Genomic DNA, 17,516 nt, shown 5'->3' with positions numbered 1-17,516 from the left:
GGGGATTCTTCAGAGCAATTGCGGTATAGGCTGGGTGAAAGATAATGCAGCTTCAACAGCTGGCCTGCACCTCTCTAGCTGCTGGCGCTCTGTTCCTTCCATGCATCCAAGCTTTTGCCTGCCTCTCCTGTTTTGTTGGCTCTCCCAGAACCGCACAATGAGCCCTACCCACCAAGGCCACCCAATTTGTTTGCTCACTGGGTCCTTATCCTCAAATCCATTGGTGATTATTGGGCAGATGTGAGAGAGAGTTGGCATCCTAGAGATTAAGGGGGAGGAAAGAAGAGAGTGAGAGCACAACACATGGAAAGGAAGAGGAAGACATAGGAGAGTAAGCCAGAAAGAAAAAAAAAATAGGGAAAACAGTGAAAGCAAAATTAAAATGTACACAAAAAAAGAAGTGACATTAAAGATGGGACAGCAGAAGAACAAAAGAAAGGGAGATAAAGTACACTGTGAATATGATTTAAAACATTACAATCAAATTCATGCAATCTTTGAATCTAGAGAGCTAAGTGTATAGAATGCTGGATGATCTGTACTGGAAACCCACCCCGCAAAAATAAGGAAGTCTTTCCTAAAAGCTTTAGTTGTTACTAATCTCTTGTGGGGGGGGGGGGGGAATTTCAAAAGCAGCTATGTGACTCAGTAGCCCAAGTGACTTAAGGCTCCTAAGTCCCATTGACTTTCAATGAGACTTGGGCATTTATGAGCTCCAGTCACTTTTGAAAATGGGATTTAGGCTCCTAAGACTCTGAGAAGCTTTAACATTTTTTACCCTATATCCACATATCAGCATTTGAACCAAGGGGAAATGGAGAGGTAAAGCTTTTCTTGCCTTTGGTATAATTTTCACCATTTTGTATAAACTACCCTACTAGGGATGGCTTTTATCCCTGGATCAAAGATATTTCTGAAAAGCAGCTCCTCCCTCTGCCCCCAGGGCTTTTATTCACCCCTCCTTTTTTAGCTCTTGCAAATTACTTGGTACTTTCTGAATGCTCAAAAGGTATTGTCCAGGCTACTTGAGCCTGCCAGTCCAGCCCCTCTACCCCAACCTATCATCATCTCTCCAGCACATTCCACCTGAAGTTCCCACTCTGCTTGTATTTATTCATCTTTCTTTGACAGGGTAACAAGCCTTGTGGATAAGAGGAAAGTGGTAGATGTGGTATATCTTGACTTTAGTAAGCGATACTGTATTGCATGACCTTCTCTCTAAACAAACTAGGGAAATAGGGAAACTAAATGGAGCTACCAAAAGATTAGTGCATAACTTGATTGGAAAAACCATTCCCAGAGCGTAGTTATCAGTGGCTCACAATCAAGCTGGAAGAGCATATTGAGTGGGGTCCTGCAGGTATATTTTTGGATCTGGTTCTGTTCAATATCTTCATAAATGATTTAGATAATGGCATAGAGAGTACACTTAACAAAAGTTTGCGGACGATACCAAGCTCCAAGTACTTTGGAGGATAAGATTAAAATTCACAGTGATCTAGACAAAGCGGAGAAATGGTATAAAGTAAATAGGATGAAATTTAAAGACAAATGCAAAGTACACCACTTAGGAAGGTACAATAAATTGCAAAAATGGGAAATGATTGCGCAGGAAAGGAGTACTGCGGAAAGTGGATTACAATATGAATCGAAAGTGTAACAGTGTTGCAAAAAAAAAAAAAAAAACAACAAAAAATCACATCATTCTGGGATATATTAGCAGGAGTGTTGTAAGCAAGACACAAGAAGTTATTTATCCGCTCTACGCCCTGCTGATAAGGCTTCAGCTGGAGTATTGTGTCCAGTTCTGGGTGCCACATTTCAGGAAAGATGTGGACAAAGTGGAAAACGTCTAGAGGAGAGCAACAAAAATTATCAAAGATCTAGAAAACATAACGTATGAGGAAAAATTGAAAGAACTGGGTTTGTTTAGTCTGGAGAAGAGAAGACTGAGGGGGGACAGGATAACAGTTTTCAAGTACATAAAATGTTATCACAAGGAGCAGGGTGAAAAAATGTTCTCATTATCTCTGAGGATAGGAAGAGAAGCAATGAGTTTAAATTGTAACAAAGGAGGTTTAGGTTGGACATTAGGAAAAACTTCCTGTCAGGATAGTTAAGCACTGGAACAAATTGCCTAGGGAGGTTTTGGAATTTCCACCATTGGAGGTTTTTAAGAACAGGTTAGAAAATCACCTGTCAGGAATGGTCTAGTTATTACGTAGTTCTGCCTTGAGTGCAGGGGACTGGACTAGATCAGTGCTTCTCAACTAGGGGTACAGAGAGGTCTTCCAGGAGGTACATCAACTCATCTAGATATTTGCCTAGGTTTTACAACAGTCTACAAGAAAAGCACTAGCGAAGTCAGTACAAACTACAATTTCATACGAACAAAATGACTTGTTTATACTGCTCTCTATACTATACACTGAAACGTAAGTACAATATTTATATTCCAATTGATTTATAATGATATGGTAAAAATGAGACAGTAAGCCATTTTTCAGTAATAGTGTGCTGTGATACTTTTGTATTTTTATGTCTGGTTTTGTAAAGCAAGTAGTTTTTAAGTGAGGTGTAACTTGGGGGTACGCAAGACAAATCAGACTCCTGAAAAGGGTACAGTAGTCTGGAAAGGTTGAGAGCCACTGGACTACATGACCTATTGAGGGCCGTTCTAGTCCTACACTTCTATGATTCCTCATTTAACAAGAAAAAACGTAAGTACAATATTTATATTCCAATTGATTTATAATGATATGGTAAAAATGAGACAGTAAGCCATTTTTCAGTAATAGTGTGCTGTGATACTTTTGTATTTTTATGTCTGGTTTTGTAAAGCAAGTAGTTTTTAAGTGAGGTGTAACTTGGGGGTACGCAAGACAAATCAGACTCCTGAAAAGGGTACAGTAGTCTGGAAAGGTTGAGAGCCACTGGACTACATGACCTATTGAGGGCCGTTCTAGTCCTACACTTCTATGATTCCTCATTTAACAAGAAGCATCAAGTCACCCTGAACTTTAAAGAAAACTTTGTCCTGGTCTTAAGCTAAAGGGGGGAGCATACAAGGGAGAGACTGTGCAGGAGAGAATCAATTATATCAGTGAGGTCTACTCAGTTGTAGTAGTAAATGTGTTACACATAATTAAATCAAACTTGTGAATACCCTGGGATTGCTTCAGCTCAAGGTGAAACAATGAGGAAAAAAGACACCACAAAAGAACTCATATAAGGTTACCTGTCGATCATTTCCTGAGGTCCCTGGTCCATTCCCATTCCTTCTCTCTCTAACATCACAGCATCCAGAAAAGCATCTTCCCAGAACTGCATCTGGTCCCACAGTGTTGAGCGCTCCTTACCTGGGCAATATTAAATAAGAGTTCTAAGCTCTCATTCCAGTCAGATATTGGAAGATCAACTCCTTTCTTCCCATTCCATAAAGAAACCCCAAGCCAAAACAAACCCACAGCAAAAAGGTCATTTTTAAAATTACAAACAAGAGCACAACAGAGAGAGAGAGAGAGAAAGAAAAGACACTCTCTTAATCTATAGTACACTCTGACAGCATCTCCCCCAAACCTCAGACATAAGGAGCAATCTTGCAACTGCCCTTGAGTGCAGACCTTCCTCCTAAAGTTAACACTGCCCACAATGGGATGTTACATCTCACACAGAAGTGAACAGGACAGGCCACCGTGTACAGAAGTGCTGAGCAAAGATATTACTGCAAACACACAGAAGTGGAAAGAAGAAATTATTACTTAGAGAAAAGGTTTCCATTGCAGCATCCTCTAACTGGTCCCAGACGGATCCTTTATCCCTCCCTGCACAATTCCGAGCAGGCAGGACCACGGCAGCAAAGATAAAGGGAGAGGATGAAAAATAGGAGAAGAGAAGAGAGGGGAGGGGGGAGAGAGCTGTTGATTAATGCAAAGTTCAGATCAAACGAGTTCGCAGAAAAAATGCGCTTGTTATTGCAGGAAACATTCAGCAAAGGGCTAGTCAATCTTCAGAGTCCAGTAGCCCTCTGTTCAGGCTGAACTCTGCACAGAACAGCAATATATTTTAGCCTTCAACACATTATCTAGCTCAGTGGTTTTCAACCTGTGGTCTGCGGCCCCCTGTGGGTCCACAGACTATGTCTAAGGTGTCCGCAACAGGTTGTCATTACCATTGAACAATGGTTTTCAGCCGGTGGTCCACAGAATATATCTAAGATTTCCAAAGGGGTCTGCACCTCCATTCAAAATGTTTTAGGGGTCTTCAAATGAAAAAAGGCTAAAAACCCACTTATCTAGCTAAAAAGCTTTTCCTCTCAGGATTCCAGTATTAATTCATATTCAAGGATATGCCAGTATGGGGTTCAGGCACACTAACCCTTATGCTAATTAAAATTTCTCACCTATCTTCCCTTTCTATTTTTATCCTTGACAAATCCTCACTTCCTTCCAAACAAACCATCTGAAGTGCCACTCTATTTATTGCCTCAAGTTTGGAAAGCAATGTAACCCTGAGAACAGAATCTCTGGATGCCATTAATTGGAATATACAAGCTCCAGTCTACCCTCTATGTACGACTCCTCCAGCTTCCCAAAAAATTAACTTACCCAGAAGCCCTTCATAGAGGTAGACCCGCAGGCTCACATCCCCCAGAGCTCTCCCTGGGCTACTGCCCTTGATATCCTTCACAGTATGCTTCAGGCTTTGAGATTTACCCTGAAAAACAGGGGGAGAGAGACATCAGAAAGGCCAATTTAAAAGCCATATACAGGATTGTATCTTACAACATATTCAAGTATAAAACCGTTTTAGTTTGCAAACCATCTTTCATACAAACTATTTCCCAAAGAGTTTACAGAGCCTATAGTTAGAGGGAGAGAGAAATATTATGCAGGTTTAGCAAGGAAGGAAGATGTTTTGGGATGTCATTTGAAAAATTATGGGGAGCTGAGAAAGTGCAGAGATACAGCATTGCTGTCCAGGATGGAACAGAAGGCTGCACAGAAGGCTCTCAAACCAACATAGAGACGCTTGTGTGGAGGGACAAAGAGGTGGCCAGAGGTAGGATGAGAGGAAGCAAGCAGGGGATTATAGAACGACAACATTTTATTAAAGATTAGTACAAGTATATGGAGCATTTGAAAAACAAGAATAATTTTAAATGGAACCAGAAAAACAGATGAGCCACCAGTGGAGTCATTTGAGGATGTCCATAACATTGCTGGAGTGCTGCGTACAGAGGAGAACGCATACCGCAGCTTTTAGAGAGAGACGACAGTTTGTAAAATTGGGGCTTGAGGAGGACATAGCAGAGAGAAATGTAATAGTCAGTACAACTGGAGATAACACAGGGACAAGGATTTGATAAGGTATGAAATTATAACAATGGTGTATGTGGGCAATAAGCAGATTAACAGACCCAAAATGTATGAAAAGGAGAAAAGGGTAATGCCAAGGATAATGCCAATGTTAGAGAAACCAGAGGCAAACGAGAGCCCTGAAATGAGGCAAGAGATAGAGATGGAGTTCAGGATGATCCCCAATTTCAGCAAAAGCACTTCTGTAAACATGTAAGTAAAGGAAGTAGAGATGAAGACACAAGTTCATTTGTTCAAGACAGATAGAGAGGCTGGAAAAGGGGGTCATTAAAGGTCACCCTGAGATGTCAAAGGGGAATGAGGTCAGACCAGGGGCAGGCAAACTTTTTGACCTGAGACCCACATCGGGTTTCCAAAATTGTACGGAGGGCTGGTTAGGGGAGGCTGTGTCTCTCCAAACAGCCAGGCGTGGCCCGGCCCCCACCTCCTATCCAACACGCCCCCTCCCCCGCTTTTCACCCCCTGACGGCTCCCCTGGAACTCCTGCCCCTCCAACCTCTCCCCCATCCCCTGACGGCCCCCCCGGGACTCCTACCCCATCCATCCCCCCCTGCTCCCTGTCCCCTGACCACCCACCCCTGACTGCCCCCTGCCGCCCCATCTAACCCCCCCCCATTCCTGACTTGCCCCCTGGGACCTCTGCCCCATCCAACCACCCCTTCTCCCTGTCCCCTGCCCCGACTGCCCCCCACCGCCTAATCCAACCCCCCCACTTCCTGACTGCCCACCCCCCCATCCAACCCCACTGTTCCCCGGCCTCTGCCTGCCCCGACCCCATCCACACCCCCACCCCCTGACCAACACCCCCACCTTCCCTGCCCTCTGTCCAACCCCCCCGACCCCTTACCACGCTGCCTGGAGCACCAGTGGCAGGTGGTGCTACAGCCGCGCCGGCCAGAGCACCGGGTCAGGTCGTGGCTCTGCAACTGCGTTGCCCGGCCGCCCAGAGCATTGTGCCAGCAGTACATCGCACTGAGGCTGCGGGGGAGGGGGTAGCAGCGAGCGGGGGTGGGGGCAGGGGCTCCTCCCGGGCCAGGAGCTCAGGGGCCGGGCAGGAGGGTCCTGTGGGCCGGATGTGCCCCACGGGCCGTAGTTTGCCCACCTCTGGGTCAGACCATAAAAAAAAAAATGACAGAAGCAAATGAGCGTCCACCACCTCTTCAAGAGATTCCAGAGTCTGGCAGGTCTTACTGTTGGGAAATCTTTCCTGATGTTCATCCTCAAAGGATATCACCAAATTTAACAAAAAACAAACATAACTGAATTTTTTCACCTATTACAATTTACATCTAAAATTCCTGTAAATCAGATTTTTTTTACAAAATGTATTTTTCACTATTTTTTCAGTTGACAGCACTTTGTAGAGAGTCTTTTGACTGTTTCCCCTTTTGTGAGAATCTTACAAAACAACAGGGGAGCAGAAAAGGAAAGGAAAAGGGTTTCTAAAACCACAAAACTGGTTTGGGGGACTAAGGGGCTGGTACAGAAGAAGAGGTTACTCACCTTGTGCAGTAACAGATGCTCCACTTCAGGTGTACATGTGCACCATACGCCTTTGATTGGAAATTTTTGGTAACAGTGCCAATTCAGCCTGCTCATGCCCCCTACACATCCTCAGACCTCACATCAAGGCTATATAGGGCTGTGGGAGTGAATTGCCCCCAGTTCCTTCTCCTTTGCAAAGTCTCTCAGAAAAAATGCCAAAGCCGAGGGGAAGGAGGGCAGGTAGTGGAGCTCTCAGAAGGGGATACATCTCAAAGAACTCCAGTAACTGCACAAAGTGAGTAACGTCTTCTTCTTTGAGCAGTGGCCCTATGAGTGCTCCACTTCAGGTGACAACTGAGCAGTACCCTCAGCGAGAGCGGGGTGCTTCGGAGCAGAGTCCACGATTTAAGACAGGACTGGTACTCCCCAAGGGCAGCATCTGACCTCGAAGAATGGACCACTGCATAATGTTTGAAGGTGTGTATCGAAGTCAAAGTTGCAGCCTTGCAAATCTCCCCAATCAGTAATGCCATAGAGGCAGACACACCCCTTATGGAATGGGTTAACATTGTAGGAGGAGGTTGTATAATGGTAAATACATAACACAAAATAATATATCCAGAAATCCAACTGAAAAGTCTCTGGGTAGAAATTATGGACCCTTTGGACCTGTCAGCAATTTGTATGAACAGTCTCGAAGACTTCCTAAATGGCTTGGTTCTGTCCAGACAGAGGTCTAACCTCCACCTGACATCTAATGTATCCAGGATAGCATTCTCTCTGGTCTAACATGGTTTCAGAAGAAAAACTGGGAGACAGATGACTTGGATGATGTGAAATTCAGATGACACCTTAGGTAAAAATTTAGGAAGCGGCCATAATAAAACCTTGTCCTTAAAATATACTGTAATTGCAGGTCTTCCATTAAAGTCTGTACTTTCCCAACTCATTGGACAGTAGTGATGGCCACTGAATCAAGTTTAGATCCCATACAGCAGTAGGTTCTTTAATCTGGTGGGGGTTCCTCAACCCCTTGATAAACCTCAGCGTCGTGAAATGAGCGAACACTGAGAATCCCTCAACTGGAGAATGAAAAGCTGTTACAGCTGCCAAGTGGACTCTCATAGAACTCTGATATAATCCTGACTTTTTCAATTCCAGGAGGTAGTTGAGAACAGCGGAGAGGGAAGAATGAGCAGAGGAAATATACCACTGGTCACACCAATGGTTGAATCTCTTCCATTTTTGAAGGTATTTCATGTGGATCCCTTCCTACTGTTTAACAACACCTGCTGTACCTCTGCAGAACAGGAAGTCTCTGTTCCCACAAACCATTCAGGGCCAAGCCTTGAGGCAAAGAACTCCCAGGTTGGGTGGACAGTATGACCAGGGTTTTGAGAGAGAAGGTGAAACTGAGGGCAATTTGCCTTCGCAGTCTCATTGCAGGGCATGAGGATGTTTAAGGGGTGTACACAAGCTGAACAGACATTGCCACTGAAAAATCTTCCATTAAAGGCACATGGGGTGCACACGCACCTGAAGTGGAGCACCTACAGGGACACTACTTGAAGAAGAACTTGAAAGTTGTTTTAACTAATTGTTTCAGTTGGGTAGATGTCAAGTTGATGGTAATCCTTTACAAAAGTAACCATTAACTGAATTTTATCTCATCTCATTACCCCAGTGAAATTTTTTGTACCATCCTCTAAGTCTTTTCCAACACAGCATTTAGACTCCTAACTATGTTTGACCAAGCCATTCATATAATACTTGACATTTACTTAGGTCTTTACAAATATTAAATAATGAATCCTCACACAATGCTTGGGAAGTAATTAAGTATCCCCTGCCTGCACCCCCCAACTCCAATGTAATATGAACAATTTCAATCACTACATATAAACAGAATAAATCATTTTGTACAAGGTTTTACAGTCTAATGATGGGGGGGGCGCAGATCCTATATGAACACATAACAAAGGAAGAGTCTTTCAAAGTTGCTATAAGTTTAATTTGGGGAAGTTAATTGAACAGCAGAGGAGCGTTATAGTCAATTTAGCCAAGTCACGTAAATATATGCACCAAGACAAATCTATTTATATTGTTGGATACGGTTATGCCCATAGTGCATATGTTTTGGAGATAAACATGTTCTGGCTAATAGTTTGAATTTTGGTGCCTATTCAGATCTGCCAACTAGGAACTGTTATTTAAAGAAAAACCCTATGGACATTCAGATATTATTAGAACAATGTTTTAAAAAACTACAGAACAGCTGTTAAACCCAGGGAGGGCCACCATTCACCCACACCAAGCAGCTGTTTCAACGCAATAAGGGATCTTTTTTTCTTTGCTGCATAAAGCCATTCTACCATTAAGGGTAATATAAATAGGGAGGGGAGACTGCAGAAGCATACCTTGGGAATGGGGAATTAAATACTGTTAGTGCCCATAGTATCAGAGTGAGGAGTAACCCTGCCATACACATAGTGTGCAGTATGCAGGCCCTTGAGAGGAAGCGTTCAGAGATTCACAAGAAACTTCTACCTGTGGTATCAATACACTACAGAATTCTGTCAGTGCCGATTAGCCCCTGCAATTGGATCCAGGATCCATAATACTATGATCCCTCACCCACTTTACACCTATTCAAGTCCTATACAAAATTTCATTAGAAAATCAAATGTGCCCTTACAAAGATGGAGCTAGTAGCAGAGTTTGTCTCAATTTCACTGTCTGATACAGTGTTCCGTGATCCTGTCAGGTTCCCACCATTCTCCCCACTGAAGCCATCACCAGCGTTGCTGCTCAAGTCACTGTCTGCTCCTAATGTCTCTCCAGAGCTGTTACTAACCTATGGAGGAAAACAGAGCAATTTAGAATGGCTTCTTTTCTTTATGAGCACAAGATATTGTGGAGAGAAGAGATGTCAAGAACGTCACCCTAAAGCTGAGTAAGACTCCAAGGCCCACTCTTCCCAACAACAGCACACTGCATTTCTATCCTGTGCCATAGGACCCTCCCACCAAACCCTACCCTACAGAAAGAGACAATATTAACAGACTATTTAATAAGACATTTAAAAATCCTTTGAGTTAACACAATCTCAGAGCCCATTCAAGTTAGACACACAGACAGCTAGGTTTTTTTTCCTATCCCAACAGACCTCACTACCTTATAGGTCAGGAACAGGGCCATAGAGAGTTAGATATTCAAATTCTTAATTTCACTTCAAAGCAATTCAGGAAAGAAAGCTAGAAAGTTCGTCTGGCAGGGTCCCCACAGTGGAGAATATCAGACAAGAATTGTGGCCAAGAAAAGGCTCATCCCTTTCACCTAATAAATTCCCTTACTGCTTTTTTTTAATTAAAAGAGAAGAGATAAATCTACCCAAATTTGGATCCTACAGGCCATTACAAGCAAATGTGTATGTATATAGATGGCTGCAAGTGTGCCCCTGCTCTAGGATATAACTTTAGAAAGTTTATAACACTCTTTATACACTCAAGCAACTCCAACGTTACAGGTTTGAGTCTTCTATGAACAAAAAACCCCCACAAAGGTTTATTAGCCTGAGGTCTTGTTTTCAAAGTGACTGCAATCTAACATTTTCACAACAACATTACCCACAAGGGGAATACAGAAATGTATACAACACCCAACAGCAAAGAGCACCACATACACAGGGATACCTGCCCACAGAAGGAGCATATGTACACATGTAAGGCAAACATGCACACCGCACGCTCAGAGGCTGGACAGATAGAACACACTATGGACACACTATCAGAGCAGACAACACACAGAATGTAGACAAAACAGAGTACATGCAACCCACATACACCCCACATACACAAATACATGCACGCACGCTCTATATACACTCTTCCATCATTGCAAAAACTCAAGTACACCAAGATTCCACTTTGGCCATGTCTTACCACTGTGCTAACTTCAGAATCCTGACTTGTGCTTCGGATCATAACAGCCGGCCCTGCACTGGCAACAGAGTCCAAATCACTCTTCTGCAACCAGACAAACAAACAAAGGGGATAGGAAGAAAAAAAAATCCATGTTATATATTATCATTTCTATCAAGAGTGACAGACAACATTTACCACTACTTTTGGGGCCTCTCTCCTAGAGAAGCTTAAACTGCAGGCCTCAGAGGTTTGCTGCGCAGAGCCAGTCGGAAGGACACACTGCTCCCAGCCTGTCAGATACAGCAATACCTTCTCAAACGAAGGCTATGTGATTGGGGCAGAGACAAATCTTTCCAGCACTGAACAGGAGAAGAGTTTCACCAAATGAGAGCACCTGAAAGGTTCTCTCAAACTCTAGAAAGATGTCCACAAGTAAGCAACAGAAGCATAAAGACACTGACCTGAGAGCCTGAGGTCAGACTCAGGCCACTGTCTGCACTGATTTGGGATTTTTTCTCATCTGTCTCTCTCAGATCAAAGAAGTGTTTCACACCTTCCGACCCTGGAGAGAGGGAAAAGACATTCATTATTGTAACAGGGAAAGACATTGTAGTATAAGGCAGATGGTAGACTGGGAACAGGAACAGTACCAGGAAGACAAGCCAGAGCTTCTTGTTCTCTAGTTCCTTGGTACTGTAAACAACAAAGCCCAGCAGGTCACATCTGCCATCCTTCCAGTGCTACTTTATGTCTCACAATGCCCCGAGGAAGCAGTCCAACAGTCTTAATTACTGATTGTCAGTAAACAGTACCTCTCAGCAAGACGTATGATATCCATTCAAAAGAGACAGAAAGAGAGAACAAACAGGTGTCAGATTCCAATTACAACAAGGCATGCGGAGCAGTCACTACTCAACTCTGGAAAGCCACTTCCTTTGTTCTTGGTAAAATAGCTGACATCTAATTATTTATTAATACTGCCAGTGTCATTTTTTGTACAACTAACTGATAGTCTTTTGGGGCTGAATTTGTTAGGTTGCCAGCAGCTGCTACCCAGCAGGTTTTCCTAAACCAAGTGATACATGGTATGACCGTGCAGTCAAAGAGCAGACGGTAATAATTAGTGCCACACGAATAAGGGCTTCAAGTAAGATGCTTTTGGAAAAAATTACAATATTCCATGTTACTTCAAGACATATATGAATATATGATGAATGGCACTCCAGAGTTTGCAATCACATAGGTCAGTTGTGAGAGACTTTCAGCAGGTCTGAAGGCATGCATTCACTAGCCTACTTCATCCAAAAAGAAAAAAGAAACAGAAATGAGATAAAGAGCTTATGTTAAGGTCCCCCATGCAATACTGAAGCCACGTTCTCTCCCCTCCTCTGATGGGATGACAGAAGGAAAGAGAGAGAGAGAGCACTCCTGAGGAAGGACTTGGGAAGCACTGTGCAACGGAAGAGGCAGGAGAAGAATACGCTACAGATTGTACATAGGTAACCACTAAGCTCAGAAGGGAGAAGAGACTGAACGCAACACTTCTGCCATATCCATATCTGCCAACTGTTCAGTAACGGGGACACACGACAAGCAGCTGGAGGATTTTTCTTATATACTCATGATGCATACAGATACAATATCCAGTAACTCTACAAACAATTCAGCAATACCTTACACAGCAAAGATACTGAACTAGGAACTGAGAAGAGCATTTTTATGTTAGATATCTATCACCAAACAGTGCTAACATTAGAGAGTGACAGAAGCATGTGTGAGAGAGATAATATACATGGTGTATATCAAGATTTATGGGCATGAGTTTGGGATGACACATTACTCATGAGTAGCAAAGCCGAAAGTTAGCTGTGCAGACCACCCCAAAGGCTGTACATATTTGCATGTTCTAGCCTGCCACCCCATCAAGGATTCTCTCTATATTTTGCCAAAAGTATATTTCAGAAAAAGTTATGAAGTATACAAAAAAATATTTTGGTACTATATTTTGTAACCCTCTGCATAAAAAGCCAGATGCCTTAGTTACTATAAATAAGTGTCCAGGACTCAAATGGAGAGGAAAAACTACAAAAAAGTACATTATATATACCTCAGTTACCTAAAATACCCCTTCTATACATAACTTGTTTCTAGCCCTAGAAAGTCACAACTGTTGCATATCACACTGGAAAATGAGAAATCTACTATTTCCAGTGGTACAAAGGTACTATTTCTAGCCCTGAGTGGTAAAGAAATATGGGATCTTTTAACATATCACTAGTGCAAGAATATCTATTTTTAGTCATGTGCCTTGGGCAAGTGTGTTTTTGTTTTTGTTTTTTAAAAGGGAAAAAATTAGGAAACACTCATGGCAAATTGATTTGGAAAGTAATTACAACTGATGGATGCTGTTCTTAGGATTTGAAATATTAAAAAGCATGATAAATGTAATTTATCACACTATCACCACTACATATATTGTATTTTGATTTTATATATTTATATAGACACACATGCTTGTTACATATAAAACATTGTGCCATTAAAATTTATCAGAATGTGACCAATCCCAACCCAGCCTCCTTGGCTGTTTGTTCTTTCCTCGACCAGACTGGCTTATTGTTTTTCATTTGTCTTTTTTTTTTTTCCCTTTCCCTCTTCCATTATAAGAGAATATAGTTACTGCCTTGCAGAGCTTATGTTTGGAAAGCACCTACAATATTGTGGACATAAATCAGGTCATAGACGCACTGCGCATGTGTGTGTACCCGTACGTACACACACACACAGTATATCAGAGAGAAAGTTTTATAGTATGTGTGCAATAGTAGCACACATCTATTTCTAAAACTATTATAGCTGATAACTATAAAAATAAAGCAGGCCTCAGCTACCTAATTCACACTTCTTCCTTTAGCATGATACCCAAAAAATATCACTGGAAAGACTCATCCTCATTTTGTTTTTAGCTGTAGCTCACGAAAGCTTATGCTCAAATAAATTTGTTAGTCTCTAAGGTGCCACAAGTACTCCTTTTCTTTTTGTAAATACAGACTAACACGGCTGCTACTCTGAAACCTGTCACTAACTACAATTCTTCACATATCACAGATCCATATTTCCTCTTCCCCAAAGTAATTTCATGCTACAGTTCAATAACAATCACGAATAATCTACTGGGAGTTGATACCAGAGAACATAAATCTGCCCTGGCCGGAGAATTGCAGGAACAGAGAGCCCTTCACACCACAACATTCAGACACAAATTGCTGTTAATGTGAAGGTACTGTCAGACAAAATTGCCTGCCTTCTAAAAAGAGAAGCTGGATTTTCATGGCAAAATGCATTCCAATCACTTTTTACATCAAGTGGTGAGGTGGTTTAGGGGGCCTTGTACTGAGCAGAAAACACACTTCCTCCTTTCTCTTTGCACAGGGCACTAGATTTCTCTAGGGCACACTGACCTACTCGGGCTGCCCTAGGGTACAGGATTTCACCTGAACACTTTGGTTGTGTGTGCAAAAGAGCATGTGCTATGGGTGCACACTCACTCCAGGCCTGGGGAGTTGGCAGTTATGGGGAGGCTGGGGGGAATCAGTTTCTACGTTTCATCATTTCCTTACTCTGTTTTTCCAAAGCTTTTTGCTTTTTCACTTCCTGGTGCTTGTTCCACAATTCTACCAAAGATGCAAGCAGGAGAAAAAGAGAAAGAGTCAAAGGCTGGTCAGACAGGAGAAAATGAAAAACCAGAATCCCCCAAAATAACCCACCCACCCTTGTACCTCCAAACAACCAGAAATTAATGATAACTAGTGAGTGAAGGATCAACACCATTCCACAACAGATCACTGTTAGGAGTACAGAGCTGCATCATTGCCTATTTATTGGATTTCAAAAATTAGGGATGATCTGACACAGTGAATCAGCTGCGCAAAAAGAAAAACGGTTTTTAAAACCAAATCTGCCCAGCAGAGTTCATCTTCTTTCTTAGGAAGGGCTGATTTAAAGATGGACAGTTGGGTATTTTATCCCCAACATTTAGCTTCTCACAAAACTTAATATTCATGCCATGTCACTGTCAAAGAAATGTGCAAAAGAAACAGCATTCCTGGGTAAAAGGAAATTGCATTTTAAAAACTTTCCAATGTCAGTAATCTTGTTTATTACTAACACCACAGAGAAAGATTTTTAAATAAACAGGTGACTATTTAATTGACAGTATCCTCATATATGCCGAGCTCCACCTACTGGCCAGTCCTAGGTGCTTTTCTGGCCAGGATATATATAAAAAATAATAAAATAATGGAAAAACGGAAGAAAAAGGAGAAAAAACAGAAATCAGGATTCCAGTCATGGCAAATGCTACCCCGAAGATTTGAGGCAGGTCACAGTTCTCTTTCCAGCTGTGATGGAGAGGATTTCAGGGACAATACACAGTGAAGAGGGCAAAGTTTTTTTTTCTTTCTTTTTTTTTTTTTTTGGAGTCTGTGCATACACTCTCCTTTTCAAACCTAACACTGGGATAAGATAGAAATATAAGCACCACCCTGCACCATAACCAAGATTCTGCAGCTGAGATGCATTCACCCTCCTGTTTGGAGACGTCAAATAATTCCAGGTGCTGGCCCAGTGGCAGCATCACAAGTTGGTATACTGGAGCCCCCAATTTGAACGCTGAGCTTTACCCTCTCTCCCCCTAGGATGGTGGAGGCTGGGAATGCTACACAGGCAGGACACTCAGTTCTTGTAAGAGCAGGAAAGGAGAGAGAAGGGTTACTTTTCTGCAGTGAAACCTGCTGTTCAATCAAAAGCACTGATAGAAGTGTGGCAGGAAACCCATCCAGACCTTGCAGATGGAGGTAAGTAAGGGAATCACGCTCTAAATCAAGAAAAAAACAAGTTGGTGAGGAAGTCTATGAGGATATACAAGAACATCAAAGGAATAAAGTTACAACTCCAATGGAGGGCTATCTCCCTCCCCAACATTTCATAGGCCCCAGATTTCAAATTGCCGTGGGGGATAAGCTACAGTGATTGAGGCAGACAGCCGTGTGAGAGTGTTGGGAACCTGGCTGTTCCCCAAATGGGTTTTATTTCTGCTTATTAGTTGTGACAATTGTGACTGATGGGTGTTCCCTCCACACTGACAAGCTGACAAACTAACAGGACACTTTTTCCAGGTTAAACAGTATACTGTAGGCTTGGCTGCAGTTTCCCATGGCTTAGCACACCAACTGGCCTTCTTCTGAAGTGTATTTACTATATGCTTTTTTTTTAAAAAATGTTGCTTCACAGTTTTTAAACCCAACCATCACAGGATTGAATAGCAACGCTTTGCTACTAGGGTACCTTTTCTGAGTTACCTATCAATTCACCAGTTCTTACAATGCTTATGGTACATGCCAAGATTTAGCATGATCCAAAAGGGGATTTTGAGAGCAAAGGGCTTCATGGCATCTAAAAACAGCCTCAGATTATACTGTGAAGTATTATTTAGCAGAGAAGGGGGGTGTTCCTCTGATAAATCTGAGCTCGGCCATTGAACATCAGAGGCATGGGCATGGCATAAGAACCTGAACAGAAGGAGAAGGTAGGCAGGAAGGATCTGGTACAGACAGCTTAAATTGTATGGGTGGTACAAAGTCTTTCCCCTTTTCAAAAAATTGCAAGGAGTCCAGTGGGTCTCTAAATAGTAAATAATCCTAGTCCAAGACTTCAGAAAACACTAGACAGTTTTCACCTTGGGTTACTGTCCTTCTGAGTAGGTTCAGTAATGACACTTGATATCGAAAAGCCTTCTATTGGGGTAGAGCCTGGAGCCAAGCTAAAGAAAATATCCAGAGGAAGCCCTATTTTCAGAAAATAAAGAAAACATTTTTGCTCTGGGTCTGCCCTGTCCTGTTTACCAGGACAGCATTAAGGCCCAGCAACACACAAAGATGGAAAATAAAATAGGCAAAAACAAAGATAAAATGCATCAAAAACTTCTTTATGGTGAAGTCTTCAGAAGCAGGTCTCTGCAGGCCAGGAATCCTCCAAAGTGACTCAGTGAGGTGGTCTGTCAAAGACCGGCTAGAACCAATGGAATGCAAACTACACACATTTCCTTTGAAAGAAAGCTAGAAAGTATTTCAGCGAGAGAAACAGCCTGATAGGAAAAGCAAAGGGAGAAATGTGCCAGCTACTGGCTTTAAAAATGCTCCCCATATCAAAATTCCAGTGAAGGCACACAGTATGGGAAGATGCCTGAAACTGGTAGTAAGTAATGCAAAATGTCATAACATGTAAATGACTGGTGTTCCCTTAGGCAAGAGAGGCCCAGACCCCACAATCTTTATAGAGAATTTCCTGTCTAAAGTATTAATGCAAAACAAAAGGAAAAGACCCACTTTGTGTTGAAAATGCTACCACTCTCCTAGTTAGACAGAAGAATGGCAAACACAAACAGAAAGAACTATGATAATAGGCTTTGCCATTGCCAGGGATGGAAAGTATATCAATTTGAATACAAGACATTTTGAAAATTTAAATGCAGACAACTATTCTGAGAAAGGTCCAGGACACGAGAGTGGTTCACATTGGAAAGAGTTCCCCTTGAACTTTGGAAAAGTTCTGTCATCCCCTGCTTGTCTTACCTGTAGTATACCATAAGAACTGTATCTAATTAGTTGCCATTATTACTAGATGTCAGGTTCCATCACCCGTTAACAATGCATGCATATGGGCAGCGGGC

General features: G+C 42.3%; 1 protein-coding gene across 19 annotated transcripts in view; it reads right to left on the bottom strand.

The window, feature by feature from the left end:
- Positions 1–17,516, bottom strand: part of MADD (MAP kinase activating death domain) — a 126,513-nt gene that overhangs the window by 44,185 nt on the left and 64,812 nt on the right. For 8 of the 19 annotated variants that reach the window (XM_084632720.1, XM_084632710.1, XM_084632721.1 and 5 more), the window contains 7 exons: positions 14,407–14,460; positions 11,248–11,348; positions 10,805–10,888; positions 9,559–9,717; positions 4,608–4,716; positions 3,762–3,824; positions 3,239–3,359 (listed from right to left, as the gene is read on the bottom strand). In XM_084632720.1, the coding sequence (XP_084488846.1) occupies positions 3,239–3,359; positions 3,762–3,824; positions 4,608–4,716; positions 9,559–9,717; positions 10,805–10,888; positions 11,248–11,348; positions 14,407–14,460 (691 nt within the window). The remainder of the gene's footprint in view (positions 1–3,238; positions 3,360–3,761; positions 3,825–4,607; positions 4,717–9,558; positions 9,718–10,804; positions 10,889–11,247; positions 11,349–14,406; positions 14,461–17,516) is intronic. The other 11 variants (XM_084632711.1, XM_084632719.1, XM_084632724.1 and 8 more) reach the window with 2 other exon arrangements.

This window comes from Lepidochelys olivacea (genome assembly GCF_965140295.1).
Source record: "Lepidochelys olivacea isolate rLepOli2 genome assembly, chromosome: 6".
NCBI classification, from domain to species: Eukaryota; Metazoa; Chordata; order Testudines; family Cheloniidae; genus Lepidochelys; species Lepidochelys olivacea.
Note: the sequence above shows the minus strand (reverse complement) of the source record. Positions and strands in the feature narration are given on the sequence as shown.